At 33.5% G+C, this 18,419-nt stretch overlaps 1 protein-coding gene across 1 annotated transcript in view; it reads right to left on the reverse strand.

The window, feature by feature from the left end:
* The window catches only part of LOC109448241 (uncharacterized), a 38,962-nt gene that overhangs the window by 13,408 nt on the left and 7,135 nt on the right, over positions 1-18,419 (reverse strand). Inside the window, exons 2-3 of the mRNA XM_088797367.1 lie at positions 14,340-14,468; positions 5,787-6,043 (exon numbers count right to left, since the gene is read on the reverse strand). Coding sequence (XP_088653493.1) covers positions 5,787-6,043; positions 14,340-14,420 — 338 coding nt within the window. The 5' untranslated portion in view covers positions 14,421-14,468. The remainder of the gene's footprint in view (positions 1-5,786; positions 6,044-14,339; positions 14,469-18,419) is intronic.

Raw genomic sequence — 18,419 nt, forward strand, 5'->3', positions numbered from 1 at the left:
AGATCATGAAACCAATTCAATTTTCAAACTGCAATGAAAATATTCCCCATTTAAAATATATTAAATATGTGTATCAAGGAAAGATGTATTTCTTATGAAAAGAGCTGTGCAGTTATCCTACTATTTCTAAGGAGGAGGTTCCACGTGAATACAAGTACTCCTATTTTCATAATACTTGAATGGGCTCTTTTACTGGGATTTGAGGAGGGGAAAAGGAAGTAGAAATAGTGATACAGCAATAGAGAACAGCATATGTAAAAACTAGATTTATTATCAAATATGCAAACAGCTAACTGTTTGGTTCTTGTTTTGATTACCAATTGCTAGGTATTTTCTATCCTGTAGCTAGGTTAAAGTTTCAATCCATCTTCCATGATTTTTATGTCCTCTTCTGTTTAAGAATTGTAGCCTACAGAATTAATGAATTTGAGTTAGGCCAAAAGAAACGATCTGTGTTATCTAAAGAAAAAAATTTCATTCAAAAAATTAAGCTAGAGACATGCAGGACACACTGCACAAGTCTGACATACCTGTAATTGTAGCCCTAGAATGAGAGTAGAGACAGAATCGGACAGAAACAGTATTTGAAAAAATAACTCCCAAGAATTTTCCAAACCTGAGGAAACGTCAATTGATAGATTCAGTAAGTTCTGCAAATCCTAAGCACAATAGATACAAGGAAAGCCACAACAAGACACTTCATAGTCAAATTGCTACCAATGAAACGCAGTCAGAGAAAAACCACATATTGCCTTTCAAGTTACAACAAGAAGACTGATGAGTCAGTTTTCAAAAGAAACTAAAGAAGTCAAAAGATAACTGAATGACATCTTAGAGTGCTGAAAGAAAACATAGTGACATCCCAGAATTCTATATGCAGTAAAAAATACCCCTCAAAAAAATGAAGATGAAATAAACATCGTTTCAGAAGGAAAAAAATGGAAAAATTTTCAGAAGAACTGCATTATAAGAAACACTACAGGCAATTTCTCAGGATGAACGAAAATGGTCCCTGATGACTGCACAGAACCATAGAAAGGAAATACACCAGAAAAGGTAAGTGTGTGGGTAAATAGAAATTTATATTGACAGTTAATAAAAACAATATCTTATGGGATTCACAACATTTGAAAAGGTAAAATATATCGTAACAATAGTAAAGAGCATGAGATGGCTAAATGGAGTTAAACTGTCATAAGGTTTTTTATTTTGGGATATCATAAAGGTAGGAATCTAAAGTAGACTGTAAAAATATGCATTTTGTAAACACAAGCTCTAGGGTAAAAAGTAAATGATAATTTAAGAGATAAGAGAGGAGAAAAATGGAATAATAAAAAACTGGATTAATCAAAAAGAAAATGGTGGAATAATAAAAGAACAGAGAAAAGATGGGAAAAACAAACAATACATAACAATATAGTAGACTTAAATCTAACAATTAAGACAAGAGGATCAGATTGGGTTAAAAATAAAACAACCAATGTTAAGCATTTTTCAAGATACATGCTTTAAATATAAGGACACAAAAACATGTAAATGAAAAAATGGAAAAAGATATTTCATGAGACCAGTATAAAGGTGTAGTTAAGTTAATGCCAAAGTAGACTCTAAAGCAAGAAGTATATGAAAGATAAAGAAGGATATTTCATAATAATAAATGTGAAAATTAAACAGAAAAGTATAAAAATTGTAATTAGAATGCAAATAATTTCAAAATATATAAGGCAAAAGTTGACAGAATTAAAAGTGAGAAAAACAAATTTGCAATCATAATTGATTAATATAGTTAATTAATATAATTAATAAAATATAATTAATTATTATAAATAATCATAAATTAACACACCCCTTTCATCAACCAATAGAACAAAAGCAAAAAGTACTGGGCCTGAAAATGTAGCCTTAACTGCACTAACTGCAAAGAGAAAACAGCTAAAGGGTCTGGGAATCAGATAAGGCCTAAAGAACAATGTTTTGTCCAGCGTTCACTCCATAGGAGCTGCTTCTAGTCCTTCGTTCCCCCTTCAACACTAACAGAATGATGGGGATGAGGGGGATGTATGGTATGCCATATAGCCACCTTTCTTGTTGGCACCAAAACCAAAACAAAAGCAAAAAGTACAAAGTGACTCAATCTGTGGCTATATTCAAAATTGTATTGAAGAGTTTGCAGTGTTTGGTCGGCTGGTTAGGGGTCAAACTATAGACCAGCTTCAGTTGGTACCTTATCACTGAGAAGATATTTACTTGGATGATGAATTGCTTTTAATCAGTTCTTCATTTCAACTTTGTCAGTCTTCTTTTTCAGATACTGTACAACCAGAAAAAAAGAAATCCCACTCTCTTCCTTCCTGGCCTTAATTTCTCAATCTGAGTAGAGGTTTATTTCCTTACTTAGTTTCAAGCTCCTATACATTTTCTTTTTTAAAGTGATCTGGGAAATGCAAGACCCAAAAGAAACTTCAACCTATCAATTGAGTTGATACATACTAACCAATATAGAATAGAAATAGTCTACACCAGTATTCATATCTGAATACAATCGCTTTTCATATTGTGTGAGTTTCTTAAATATTATTAATATTGTGAGGGAAAATTAATGACTTCGTTTCTTCTCTTATCAACCAAGAGCACATGATCAACTATCTCCTCTCTCTGTACACCAATTAAGTAACCATAAGTCTAAGAATAGCAAATTGACAAAGGATGAAACCACACAATCATCCCAATAGATGCAGAAAAAGCATTTGACAAAAATCTAACATACTTTCATGATAAAAACACTCAATAGGGGCCGGCCTGGTGGCTCAGGCAGTTAGAGCTCCATGCTCCTAACTCCGAAGGCTGCCGGTTCGATTCCCACATGGGCCAGTGGGCTCTCAACCACAAGGTTGCCAGTTTGATTCCTCAAGTCCCGCAAGGGATGGTGGGCAGCGCCCCCTGCAACTAAGATTGAACACGGCACCTTGAGCTGAGCTGCAGCTGAGTTTCCGGATGGCTCAGTTAGTTGGAGTGCGTGCTCACAACCACAAGGTTGCCAGTTCAACTCCCGCAAGGGATGGTGGGCTGTGCCCCCTGCAACTAGCAACGGCAACTGGACCTGGAGCTGAGCTGCGCCCTCCACAACCAAGACTGAAAGGACAACAACTTGACTTGGAAAAAAGTCCTGGAAGTACACACTGTTCCCCAATAAAGTCCTCTTCCCCTTCCCCAATAAAATCTTTAAAAAAAAAAAAACACACACACTCAATAACCTAGAAATAGAAGGGAATTTCCTCAACCTAAGGCATCTATGAAAGGACACCTACCCTGTTTCCCCGAAAATAAGACTTAGCCGGACAATCAGCTCTAACGCGTCTTTTGGAGCAAAAATTAATATAAGACCCAGTATTAGATTAGATTAGATTAGATTAGATTAGATTAGATTAGATTAGATTACGTAAGACTTGGTCTTATATTATAGTAAAATAAGACTGGGTCTTATAATAATTTTTGCTCCAAAAGACACATTAGACCTGATTGTCTGGCTAGGTCTTATTTTTGGAGAAACACGGTATGAAAGACCTATAGCTAACATCATACTTAATGGTGAAAGACTGAAAGCTTTCCCCCTAAGACCAAGAACAAAACCAGGATGCCTGTTTTTCACCACTTCCATTCAATATTGTACTGGAGGGTTGAGCCAAGGCAATTAGGCAAGAACAATAAATTAAAAGAAGTTAGATTAGAAAGGAAGAAGTTAAATCTCTTTGCAGATGACATGGTCTTGTACAGAGAAAATCCTAAGGAATCCACAAGAAAACCACTAGACCTAATAAACAAATACAGCAAGGTTGCAGGGCATAAGATTGATATATAAAAATCAATTCTATTTCTACTCCCTAAAAATAAAAAATTTGAAATGAAATCAAGGAAACCGTTCCATTTCCAATGCATAAAAAGAAAAATATACATGTAACTACATTTAACAAAAGATATGTGAGACATGTACATTGAAAACTACAAAATACTGTTGAAATTAAAGAGGACCTAAATAATGGAAAGACGCCCCAGGTTCATGGACTGGAAGAATTAATATTAAGATGACAATTCTCCCCAAATTGATCTACAAACTCAACAATCCCTATCAAAATCTCAGTTGACTTTGTACAGAAATTGACAACCTAATCTTAAAATTCAGATAGAAAAGCAAAGGATCCAGAATAGCCAAAACAATATTGAGAAAGAAGAAAACGTTGGAGGACTCACACTTCAAAACTTACTACAAAGCTACAGTAAGAAAAACAGTATGGTACTGGCATAAGGATAGATATATAGACCAATGGAATAGAATTGAGAATCCAGAAATGAACCCATACATTTATGGTTAATTTATTTTTTTGCAAGATTGTCAAGACAATTCAATGGAGAAAGAATAGTCTTTTTAACAAGCAATGCTGAGACAACTAGCGGATCTCCTTATGAAAAAGAATGAATTTGGATCCCTAACTCAGACAATATACAAAAATTAGTCAAATGGATCAAAGATATACATTTAAGTGTTAAAACTATGACTCTTAAAAGAAAACATACATGTAAATCTTCACAACCCTGGATTAGGCAGTGATTTCTTAGGTACTACACCAAAGACACAACTGACACCATAAACTTCATCAAAATTTAAAACTTTTGTGCTTCAAAGGATACCATTAAGAAAGTAAATACAACCACAAATTGGAGAAAATATTTGCAAATCATATATCTGATAAGGTCTAGTATCCAGAACGCATAAAGAACACTTATAACTCAAAGATAAAAAGACAAATAACCCAATTTAAAAATGGGCAAAAGATCTGAATATTTCTACAAAGGAAATATACAATGGCCAATAAGTACATGAAAAGATGTTCAACATATTTAGCAAATTAAAATCACAATGAGGTACAACTTCATATCCACTAGAATGGCTATAATGAAAAAGATGAACAATAACACATATTGGTGAGAATGTGGAGAAATTGGAATACGTTGTTGGTGGGATGTAAACGTAAAATGGTGCAGCTGCCTTGGGAAACAACTTGGAAGTTCATCAAAAGTAACCTCAAAAGGTTAAACATAGTTACTTTATGACCCAGCAATTCTAACACTTAAGGAATTTACCTAAGGGAAATGAAACATACAGTCATATAAATATTCATGTAGCAGCATTATTCCCCCAAAAAAGGAAACAACCCAATGTCCAATGTCCATCAACTAATGTATACATAAATAAAATGTTATATATCTGTGTAATGGAATATTATTAAACCATAAAAAAGAAGGAAGTCTCAATTCATGCTACAGCATAAATGAATCCTGAAAAACATTGTGCTAAGTGAAAGAAATCAGACACAGAGGACATATATTGTACAACTGCATGCATATGAAATGTCCAGAAAAAGCAAGTCCATAGAGAAAAAAGTAGATTGGTGGTTGTCAGAGACTGGAGAGGGCAGAACAGGAGTAACTGCCAATGGGTAAGGGGTTTCTTTAGAGGGTGATGAAAATTTTCTGGAATTAGATAGTGGTGATGATTGCACAACTTTGTGACTATATATTAAAAATTACTGAAATGTACACTTTAAAAGGGTGAATTTTATTAGTATGTGAATTACATCTCATTAAAATATTTTTTTAATATAATAATTTTGAGTCAGGTATTTCTATTAGATTTAAATTCTGTGATCAATCCAGAATATGAAGTTCATATCCTATTTGCAAGCTTGTGACAAAGGACATGTTTGAAAACCAACCAGAAAATTCCCTACCTTAGACGGTTTTCTAGTTCTAAAATTCTTTCAGTTAGATCCCAGTTGCCTCTTTCAAGACTCTGAATATCAGTACTTTTCAGAGATTTAATTCTGGTTAGAGAAGCGATAAGTTCCTCTAGGTTCTTGATATCATCTTTCAGGGACATTATCTGGAATGACTGTTGCACGTTATTTTCTTTATAACTTTCTAGCTCACTCTTCATCTCTTGCAACGAAGTTTCTTTTATGAAAAGTTTGTTTTGAAGATTTCTTAGCTAATGAGAAAGGGAAAGTGTTACTTAAAATCATTTATAATTTTGGTTTTAGCAAATTCATGATTTTGAATCATTATGGGTATTTCAGTTACACATTATTGTACAATAAAATGAATACTTTCAAATCTCCTAACAGTATATTCCAATGTTAAATACATTAAAGAAATCATAGCAAATTGACATATATGGTTTGGAATAAGTGATTTTATTCTCATCGACATTACAGTTATTTAAATCTTGTTACAAGAGTAAATTATACCAATAGTGAATTCTATAATTCCTAGCAGAAAAGAAATATTTAATGCTTTGGTCATAGATGTTTTGTTTTATGATGCATTGTAAAGGGGAATGTGTGCACAGGCCTCTCTTCTAAAGAGCAGCCTATGTTTGTATCACTTGGTTCCTGGCCTTATTTGTGCTGATCAGAGAAATGGGTGGAGAGCAGAGTCAGGAGAAAGAGTGAAGCTTAAACTGATTATATACATTTGCCTTTTGTAAGGCAAATAAAGGAAAGAAGAGGTCATAAAGTTATGAAGAGAAACAAGAGTGATGGCTTCTGAGGGGAAGCAAAATTAGGGAGCCACCACAGATTGCTATTGGAAGGAAGGGACCAAAAATGATTGGAGGCCGGGGGGCGCAGCTTCTGTGAGGTGAGTGATTTAGTTTTGGGTAGTATTTAAAAAAATCTCTGCTCTTCTATCTGATAAGTAAAGAAAGTTCACTAGACGAAAGAAATTGAGGTACTGCTAACATTCAGGGGTCAATGAATTTTTAACTTAATTTAATTTGTTCAAATTCCTCAATAGGCTGTGTATGATCTTGATGAACTAGTAAAAGGGGGGCGGGGGGAGGAAAATTTGATTTGACATTGTAAAAGATCATTAGCTTTATAACCAGAAAAAGTTCAGGAATATTTTGCTATTGAAAAACCTGCATTAATTAGAAATGCTATAATTCCTAGCAGCAAAGGCAGTTTGAAGAGCAAGCATCTTAAACTAAATTTTTAGTCCACTCTTGTATATACGGTGCCTTTTTTCTATGTCTAAAACACTCTGTGAAATTTAAATAATGAAATCAACCTTATATGTTCTCAAAACATACCTTTATGTTTTGTTTGTTTGTTTTTGCTTTTTTACTTGCCATTAAGAATACACACCTCAGTGAAGCCAGAGAATTTATACAGAAAGGAAGTATGAAATAGCGGAAAGACCTGAAATTTTGGAGGAACAAAATTTTTCTTACTTATCAGATAGAAGAGCAGAAATTTTTCTTTTCTTTTTTTTGCCATAGGCAATCAGGTAATTTTCTTACTCACATTACACTGTGACTGTAAAGAATAAAACTAACATATATCAAGGGCCTAGTATAGTGTATGGCTCGTATTAAAATATAAGTATACACTAAATTGTAAATATGCACTAAATTGCAGGTATACACTAGTTGAAGTTTGTGCTCCCTTGGAACTTAAAACTAAGTCATCCAAAAAGCACTCCACGAATTCTCTAACAGGCTGCAGAAGTGACTGAGCTCTCTGAAATGGAGCAGGCGTGGTAGAGGCACAGAAAAGATTGTGAAGATGAAGTAAAAGATTTGAGCTCAAGCGAAAACCCTTTCTCCTTTTCGTTTCCCAGCCACATTGAAGGTAAGTATTTGTGCTCATTCTTCATCCACTATAATTCTACTTTTTATCATTCCATCTCTAATCCCTTATGCCTCACCATGGAAACTCTTCTGTCAAAAGTCGTCGGTGATCTCTTGTCGGATTCAACAGTTTATTTTCAGTTGTCATCCCATTCCACGTCACTGAAGCATTTGACACCGCTGGCCGTGCTCTTTTGTTGAATATTGTCATTTGCATTTGGGATCCATTCCTACCACTGTGCGGTGTTCTTGTTCCTCAGAACCAGAAATACTAGGTTGGTGCAAAAGTAATTGCGGTTTTTGCAATTATTTTTAAACCACAATTACTTTTGCACCAACCTAATAAAACTACCATTCTCCAGACTCCCTCATGGAAGCTGACCTTTCTAGGCCAGTAGTTCTCAAACTTTTATAGGCCTCAGAATCACCTGGAGGGCTTATTAAAAAACAGGGTACATACCAGGCTTATGCCTAGAGTTTCCAGTTGGACATGGGGGCCTGAGAATTTGGATTTCTACCCAGTTCCCAGGTGATGCTAAAGTTGCCGGTCTAGGGAACAACACGTTGAGGGCCGTGCTATACAGTAATCGGGCTGCACCAGAGAGATGCATCCCCATGAAGTTTAGTAGAGGAGAGGTCATCTTCCCACTGCTATTGCTGCTAGTAAGCAAGGTCAAGGAGAAAGCTGGCAAAAACATTTCGTTAACTTCTGAGCAGCTCTGTGGAGGCTGAGAGACAGTGGGTCTGTGCCACAAAGGTTCCATGGCGACAGCAGCAACTTCCTGACCTTAGAATCTCATCTACAATGGAGTGGCCTTGAACTCATTCATCCAATGCTGGCCCCAATTCCCACGCCCAGAACCTCCCATCGTTTTGTATATACCTAAATCTGTATACTGAATCATTTTCTGTTTGAAATATTTAGGGCGGTGTCAGCTTTCTGCAGCAGCTCCATGAATGAGCCACACCTTCACAACTTGTCCTCCTTGGCTTTCATGAAACTGGCAGTATCCTTTTTCTTTACCTCCGTGATTACTTCTTTCCCGTCTTCTACTGTGGTTCTTTTTCTCTTGCATGGAGGCATTCCCAGTGCCAGGATTAAGGAACAGTGCTAAACTGGATGTGACAAATCCTATATTGTGGGGTGTTTTTTTTTTCTTTAAATGACCATAAAAGGTGTAAATGTCTTTTTTTAAAATAATTCATCTTACAGTTTGGAAGTGAGATAAAGCTTCCCAGGGTGAAGAAGAGTCTTTGGAATTCAATAAGCAGTTCACAGGCGGCCTCATACGTCGTCTCTGACATCATTTGGAGTGCTTTTTCATTCCATTTCCAACACAGACCAATTTTCTTTTAAAAATATTGCCCAATTTCCCCCAAAATATGCATATTAAAAGCTGCTCTATAGTCTTGACCCTTAAGCAATTCTCAGCATAATTACAGCCTATCACAGAAGAAATAGAAATGGTAAATGGCTTAGAGTCTGAATACCTTTCTCCCCAATTTCTAATTTCTTGCAAATGAGACTCATTCTCCATTTTTTTTTTCTATCCTCACCCCCAAGTACCTTACATTAGAACTTTTCACATGGCAGAACCTCAACAAATGTTTAGTTGAAACTCTATTCCTATCAAATAAACCCCAACTTCTGATAATCACAATAATTTTTAAAATCCATCAGCATTACCATTTTTATTTTAACCAGTTATATCAGGGTTTTTCTGCACTGCAGGGGTTACTGTTCATCCAAGATACCATAAAAATAATGAATGCCCCCAGAGTTGTGCAATGTAGTGGTCCCATCTCCCTGCATTATCAGAACTAGGTTTTAAGATTTGATTTTTAGTTATCCTATTGTTAGGATATTGTTAAGATAATGTTTCACGAAAAATACCTAAATTAGCACAAGTCTCAGACTCACACTATACTGATTTCTAGATATAGTTTTATTTTCCTTTTAATGTCAATTAGTCTTCCAGAGCCCTTGTCAGTTCTTTCTTTTTTTTTTTAGCTCCACTATATGAACAGTGATTTGCAAAATCTAAGATTTTAAAACACTGTTGCATTATTTTTTATAACAAAGAAACCTGAATTTTGAATAGTTTGGTTGAACAATTTGGACATAATGAACCGGAATTTATACCTGTTGGTAAAAATTGTCAACAAAGGACTTATATCTATAGAATATAAAGTACTCTAAACTCTCAGAAAACAATCCAATTAGAAAATGGGCAAAAGACTTGAACAGAGACTTTACCAGAAAGGATATATGGAAGGCAATAAGCACATAAAAATATGTTCAACATCATTAGCACTAAGGGATATGCAAATGAAGAGTCCAATGAGACGCCACTACACACGTATTGGAATACCTGAAGTATAAAATAGTGACAACACCAAATGCTGGCAAGGATGAGAAGAAACTGGATTACTCATACACTTCTGGTAGGAATGTAAAATGGTGCAGCCACTCTGGAAAATACTTTGGCAATTTCTTATAAAGCTAAACTTGCAATTACTTTCTGACCCAATTATTGCACTTTTAGGCATTTATCCAAGAGAAACGAAAAATTATGTTCACACAAAAACCTGTACATTAATGTCCATAGATTATTTGTAATAGCCAAAAAACTGGAAGCAACCCAGATATTTATCAACATGTGAATGGTTAAACAAACTGTGGTGCATGCATACCATGGACTCAGCAATAAAAAGGGCCAAACTATTGGTGCATACAAGAACTAGAATAAATCTCCAGGAAATTATGCTGAGTGAAAAAGCCAATCCCAAAAGCTTGCATATATCTATGTGATTCAATTTATATAACATTTTAAAAACAGCTTTATCGAGATATAATTCACAGCTATATTGCACTGTTTTTATTTTTCACTTTTAAAAATGAGATATAATTCACATACCATAAAATTTATCCTTTAAAGCATACAATTCAGTAGTTTTTAGTATAGTCACAGGTTATGCAACTATGACTGTGATCTAATTTCAGAACAATTTCATTATCCCCTAAAGAAACCCTTTTACCCACTAACAGTCACTGCCTATTCCCTCCCTCGCCCTCCCCCCAACCCTCCCCCACCCCCACAGTTCCTGGCATCCACTAATCTACTCCGTCTCTCTGGATTTGCCTATTCATATAAATGAAATCATACAATATGATACTTCTTGTAATTGGTTTAGTTTTCCTTAGCATAATGTTTTCCAGGTTCGTCTGTGTTATAGCATGAATCAGTACTTCATTCCTTTTTATGGATGAATAAAAATGCTACTGTTTGGATTACCACATTAGCTTCTCCATTCATTAGTTGGACATTTGGGTTGTGTCCATTTTTTGGCTTTGTAAATAATGCCACTATGACCATTCATTTACACGTTTTTATGTGAATATTTATTTCAATTATTTTGTGTATCTAACTAGGAGTGGGATTGCAGGCTCATACGGTAGCACTGTGTTTAGCTTTTTGAGTATATAACATTTTGAAACAACATTTTAAGAATGGAGGAGAGATTAGTGGTTGCCAGTGGTTGAGGGTGGGAAGGAAGGGGGTGTGGATATAAAACGACAATGGGAAGGATCTTAGTGGTGTTGAAACTAACTGTTCAGTATCTTGACTGATTGTTTAGAACTTGATACACACAAACACACAAAAGAGTACAAGTGAAAATGGGGAAATCTAAATAAGATTGGTAGATTGTTTTGCATCATTGTTAATATTTAGGCTGTTACTACAGTTTTGCAAAATTTGATTATTGGAAAAACTTGGCAAAGTGTAAAATTGATCTATTATTTCTTAAAACTATAAATCTATAAATGAATAAATCTATAAGTGAATCTATAAATCTCAATTGAAATTAATAATAACTGATATATATTTGATATATATATATATATATGTATATATATACATACATATATCTGACTTTAGCTGCAAAATTTATATTGCCTGCATTCATTCCCCCCCAGAGCTGGCTGCATCTACCAGGTTTCTACTATTTGCCTTATTACTATGCTAAGGGAAGAAAAACCTCTTATTTGCATAAACACAGCCATTTTGCCTTCACAAATAAAAGTTATCATGAAAATCAAATTTAAAAGCACTGGCTATAACACATTAAATTTATCTTAAATTTAAGATACTCGGCAGTCTAATACATATTACCAGTAACATCTTTTTACAAATTGTTTAACTCACTCATTACAACAGTAGCCCATCTAGCACTATGCAAGAGTTTTAGCTCAATGTCATAGTTCCTAAACTAGACAACACAATCACCAACTAAATAATATTTATCCCTTCTATATCTAGCTTTTCTTAAATATAGCTCTCTTGCACCTGTTTCTCCATTACAGGGCAGAAACATATGATAACTATTTTTGTATGTCCCACAAAGAGGTAAATTATAACAAAAAATTTTACATGCATGCTTTGAAGAAAAAAAACTGCCTTATAAAGACAATTGTGTTCCTGTGGGATTAAGTAATGGGTTATTGGAAAAGAGAAAGATGACTCATGCTGAAGGTATCCTGTTGAAATTACCAGTCTTTAAAACAAACAAACAACTACAACAAAAAAAACTATAACACAGGGAAACCATGCCATAACTGTCACTAATTTTTATTAAATTCAGAAAATTCCAATATGAGCTATGGAATACTTTTTAATATACATAGTATCTAAAACCAAGCCAGAATGAGACCTTTGCAGAGCCTTTTAGATATCTGCTTTGACAAATAGATTAAAAATATGTATAGTTACAAAATAATTTATGTACATGTAGAAAATTGCTTTTGAAAAGTACTTTTAAATTCTTGAAAAAAGCTTATATATTTTCTTTAAACAAGGTTTAAAACTTGTGATCTTTTTGCCATTTGGCTAAAAAGCTTTTTGATGAATTAGGCATTGATATAAACCTTAATCTAATTCAAATCTGAATTACCAAAAATCCCTTTTTAATTATTAGTAATAAATTATACTATGGAGAAGTAGGACAATGTTACCCATAGTAAAATTGCTATAGTTTTCATGGATTGGCATCACATTTTTTTCTGAAAGAAAGTCAAATTATAAATCTTATGACATTAAGAGTGTCATAAGATTTATTCTATCTATATCAATTCGATTTAAATTTAACTTCTATTCACCTCTCAATGCTGAAAGAGGGAAAATATTAACATAAATAAAATTCAAAGAAATATGTATGTTCACCCACATATCTATATCGATATTTACATCTGGTTAAATGAAACCTAGAGTCAGGCTATTGGTAGATGAGATCGCAGAAAAGAACTTGAATGTGGTCCTAGGCAGAAATGAGGCCCCAAGGAATAAGGCCACTGTTACGAGGTGAGTTGTGTCTCCTCAAAGTTCATATGTTGAAGCCCTAACCCCAGTACTTCAGAATATGACTGTATTTGAGCATGGGGTCTTTAAAAAGGTAATTAAGTTTAAACAAGATCTTTAGGGTGGCTCCTAATCCATATTCTCAAAGAAGAGGAAATTTGGACACAGAAAGTTACAAAGGGAAGGCCATGTGAAAACATAGAGAATAGATGACCATCTAAAAGACAAGTAGAGGCCTCAGAAGAAACCAACCTTTTCACCACACACACACACACACACACACACACACACACACACACGGTAATTATATGAGGTGATGAAAGTATTCATTTACCTTATTGTAGTAATTATTTTGTAATAAATTTGTATATCGAATCATCACATTGTACACCTTAAATTTATACAATGTTATATTAATATGTCAATGATATGGCAATAAAGCTGAAAAAAAAATGAAGAAAAAAAAAGAAGAAACCAAACCTGCTGACATCTTGTCTTGGACTTCTAGCCTTCAGAACTATGAGAAGATAAATTTCTGTTGTTGAAGCCACCAGGTCTGTGGTACTTTGTTATGGCAGCCCTAGCAAACTAATACAGATATCATAGATAGCTCCTTATTCACAGGGACGGTCGTGTCTAAGAATGTAAGCATTCGGAATATTTCACTTAAAGGGAACCATAGAGACGGTACAGACATAAACAGTCATAACACCTTTAGTAATGACAACGGCCTTTGGGCTTCCAACCAGGGTTACTTATAAGACTGTCTCCTGCAACAAATACCCTGAGGTACTTGGGCTCATCTTAAAAATAATCCTACAAGCACTCTCTAGTTCATTACAGGGAATAAAATTTAAAGCATTTCCTACAAATATGGTTTCTTTCTTTTTCATCAGTTGACGTTACTCAGATGATGTTTCATCAAGTTTTAAGTAAGACTATTGGATATTTGCTATTTGATGCACATTGAAAATGGGAACCCATCCTTTCCATTATAAACTGCATAATACATGGAACTATTATGATTACATTAATTTTGAGCATGACAGTTCATAAGCAATGTTCTAACATTTGACAGTCACCCAAAAGCACTTAACTATGTACCATATTCAAAGGGATGTCTCTGGTAAAAGACAGATTCAGGTCTAAATTAGTGCCTTCAGTGATGAGAGAATTTAATATTGAGAAAAAAGCAAAACTGAGTTAACACTTTGGGCCCTTTATCAGAATGTTTTTCTCCCTACTTTTACAGGGGATATCATTTCCCGTAGTGTTTTATTTTTACATAATCCATATACCTCAGCTAAAAGATTCTTGTTTTTCACCAACAAACCAGCAAGGTCAGGATGGACTGGGTCAGCTGCCTTTTTGTTATACATGATTGGGTTTCTGGTGGAAACCAGTTGAAGAGGTGGATCAAAACAAGCCTACAAAGAGAAATTGCTAATTAAAAACATGTACTCTATAGATCAAAACCCACAATGTTTTAGCCTACACAAACTCAAGTAAGTAGCTCTAAATAGGAAACAACTTTAAAATATTCATTTTGAGATTCTACCCTAACAAATGCAATAGGTCTCAGGAAAATAGCAAGTAACATGGTGACATAAAAAGGCTACTGCATATTTTACTAAGAATTCTTACCTGATAGCTTATTTATAACACCATCCATAAGTAAATGCAGCACAACTAAATAGACGTGATTTCTGAGAATATAGACATCAAGAAGACACAAAAAAGTGTTTGGGCAAATTTTAATTCACATCTGATAAAATCTTTATAAAAACTATAAGGCCACTGATGAAAGATTTACCAATATTTGTTTTATTTTTGGTTATAAACTAATTCCTATGTATTATTATCATCAAATAAAGTTGATTTTTCAAAACACCTGATTTCAGTAAATCAACATCAATTTTGTTTCTTCCATACCTATATTGACAGTAAAAATTAGGGAGTATTTACCTGTATTACAATATCTCCCCCTATAGTCAAAAGGGTGTGTAATGTTCTAAATTATAATTAGTGTAACTTTTGGTAAGAACAAAGTTTATGTGATTCAAATGAAACCAAGAAAAATGTATTAACCCAAATCTCTAAAAAGTGTATGAATGTATCACATGGTGTTTAATGGACTAAAGAAACAAAGTGTATTTTTCTAAAGTTATCAGGTTTTAGAATGTTATGCCTACCAAGATATTGGGAGGAAAGACTTGAACAAGAGAACACAAAATAACTGTCTAAATGTTTCAAGAAATAAAAGAGAACTTTGAAACTATGAGTAAGTCACAAGAGACTATAAAGAATAAATTTATTGAAAAAAACAATCAAATAAGACTTCCAGAAATAGCAAGTGTAATCATTTTAATTTGAAAAATAAATGGACACATTAAAAGTAGATCAGACCTACCTGAAGAATGAGTGGATTTAAAGTATAAAGGAATTATCAAGAGGACAACTATAGAAAAAAATAAATGGTAAATATAAAAGAGAGTTGAAGGACACAGAGAATATAATAAGTAGCTGTCATATGTTTAATTGGAGTCCAAAAAGACTATAATTTAAAAAATGGGATGCAGGCAATATTTAAAGAATTAATGTCTGAGAATTTTACAGAATTGTTAAAAGATACCAGTCTAAATTGTCTAGCAAATCCCAACAAGAGCAAATAAAAATAATTCTTTTAACATAATGAAACTACAGAACATTAAAAAAAGATATCTAAAAAGCAGACAATATAAAGGACAGATAATTACAAAGAAGTAACAATTGGACTGGTGAGGAACTTCTTAACAGTAACATAGAAGCTAGAAAACAGCAGACTCACATCTGTAATGTACTAAGAAAAATAGGTCATATTTCATTGATTCTCAGAGGCACACATTTTCATATCTCTGCAATTGGGATGCATCTTAAAGTTGATGCATATTGTGGATAGTTTAGCTAGAAACATAGTTTAAAATTTCATAATGGTGCATAAAGTAATAGTGTTTCTTCAAATCAAGGAAATACGGTTAACTGTCAGGTAGAATTTTGTACTGACTGAAATTATGTTTTAACACATTTTAGACAAACAAAAATTGAATTTACCACCAATAGGTCCTCATTTAAGAAAATTCTTCTAAAGGATGCATTTATCATAGAAAGAAAATGAACTTACAAAGTCTGAAATACGAGAATAGGAAACAAAAATTAATAGTTAATATGTAGGTATATTTAATCAAGCAGTAATTAATTTTAAGAATCTGATTTAAAGGGTTGAAAATAAAGGATAGAGCCAATGCAGGAAGATAGATAAATAGATAGATAGATAGATAGATAGATAGATAGATAGATATATATATGAGATTCAAATGAAATCACATATATATATAGATCTGTCTATCTATCTATCTATCTATCTATCTATCTATCTATCTATCTATCTATCTACCATGTTTCCCCCAAAATAAGACCTCACTGGACAATCAGTTCTAATGCGTCTTTTGGAGCAAAAATTAATATAAGACCTGGTCTTATATATTATATTATATATTATATATTTCATAGTTTAGAAGATATGAACAAGGAGGCATACTGTATAAACTTCTTAATATAAGAAAAAACTTAAATGTATAATACTAAAATTAAAATGATAAAAATGCATAAAAACTGTGATATGTTAATTTGTAATGGAATTCTACGTAGCAGTTAACATGCACAGATTAATTTTATATGAATCAAAGGGAAACAACTCTCAAAAAGATTGAGTGCACATAGCAAGGCAAAAAGTTATGTCTACTAGAATACCATTTATGTAACTTTTTAAATGTCCAAAACATTAGAAGCATTCACATATATGTAAGTATTAAATACATGGACATAAAGCCTATACACTTAGTTCAGAATAGTTATCTCTTAAGAAGAGAAAAATAAAAGGTCCAGAATGGTCAAACAGTACTTTCACATAGGCTTGTAATAGCAGCTGCCTTAACAACCAACCCCATTTCTCACCACCCCAGACCTGGGTTCGTTCACATTCCCTACAACCCAGTAACGGAGAAACCTAATGCCCAACAGCAGAGGCTCCAAGGCCTGCCCCAGGGCTAGGAGTGGCAAAGATTCTTAATGGTTGATGTCTGATCCTACTTGCTAAATTTATTTATACCATCCATCCCAAGAGTGGAGAATGGGATCAAAGATGACAAAATGGTCTTCAGCTGTTGTCAATGAAATTTTATTTTTCAAAAGAGTAAGTGAAGCAAATTTTTGGGGAAAGTGCCAAATTTAAATGTGTGGTGGATACATGGGTGTTATATTGCTCTCTGTATTTTTCTGTATGTTTGAAATGAAATAAAATGATTAAAATTTACAAACATAATCCATCTGACTTTTAAAATCACAGAATACAAGGATAGTATCAGATGACAAAAGCAATTTTATGGTGCTGTATTATAGTCATAATTTAATTTGGATTTTAATATGTATTAGTCCCAAAGAAAATATGTTATTTTTAAATTTACTTGTTGCAAACTGAAGTTTTTTGTTTTACAATTAATTTCAAATAAAATTAATAGTTAAATGAGGACATGTTGAAAATAAGAGTACAATTACGTTATTAGTACAAAATGTATAAATGTATAATGTACCAATATTAAAATGTATTTTTATACATTGAGCACTGTCCTTTTGCATTGTATCATTTGCTTTTTCCCTCCATCTTTATTGAGGTACAATTAAAAATGAAAATTATATATAAAGTATGTGATATTTTGATATATTTATACATGGTAAAATCCCCACAATCAAGCTAATGAACATATCCATCACCTCACATAGTGACCATTTTCTTTTCTTTCTTCCTTTCTTACTTGTGATGGCAACTCTTAAGGTCTACCCTCTTAGCAAATTTCAAGTACACAATACAATATTGTTAACTATAGACACGTTGCTGTACATTAGATCTGCAGAACTTATTCATCTTGCATAACTAAAACTTTGTGCCACTTGACCGATATCTACCCATTTCCCTCGCCCCTCTGCCCCTGGAAACTACCATTCTACTCCCTGCTTCTGAGTTTGACCGTTTTAGATTTTACATATAAGTGAGATCATGAAGTATTTATCTGGCTTACTTCAAATAGCATAATGTCCTCCAGGTTCATCCATGTTATTGAAGATGGTAGGATTTCCTTCTTTTTAAAGGCTAAATAATAATCCACTGTGTATATATACCTACATATATTAATTTTATTTTTCCATTCATCCTGTTGACTTACTTTTAATGTAATACATTTCCTTTCCTAGCAAAGAAACTAGGCTTCTTGTTCTCATTTAAAGCCAATAGATGGAAGAAATAAACTATTCCCCTAAGTCCCCATTCTCACCCCCAGTTCAGA

The sequence above is a fragment of the Rhinolophus sinicus genome, chromosome 3 (assembly GCF_057876585.1).
Source record: "Rhinolophus sinicus isolate RSI-liver-muscle chromosome 3, RSI-T2T, whole genome shotgun sequence".
Classification (NCBI taxonomy): Eukaryota; Metazoa; Chordata; class Mammalia; order Chiroptera; family Rhinolophidae; genus Rhinolophus; species Rhinolophus sinicus.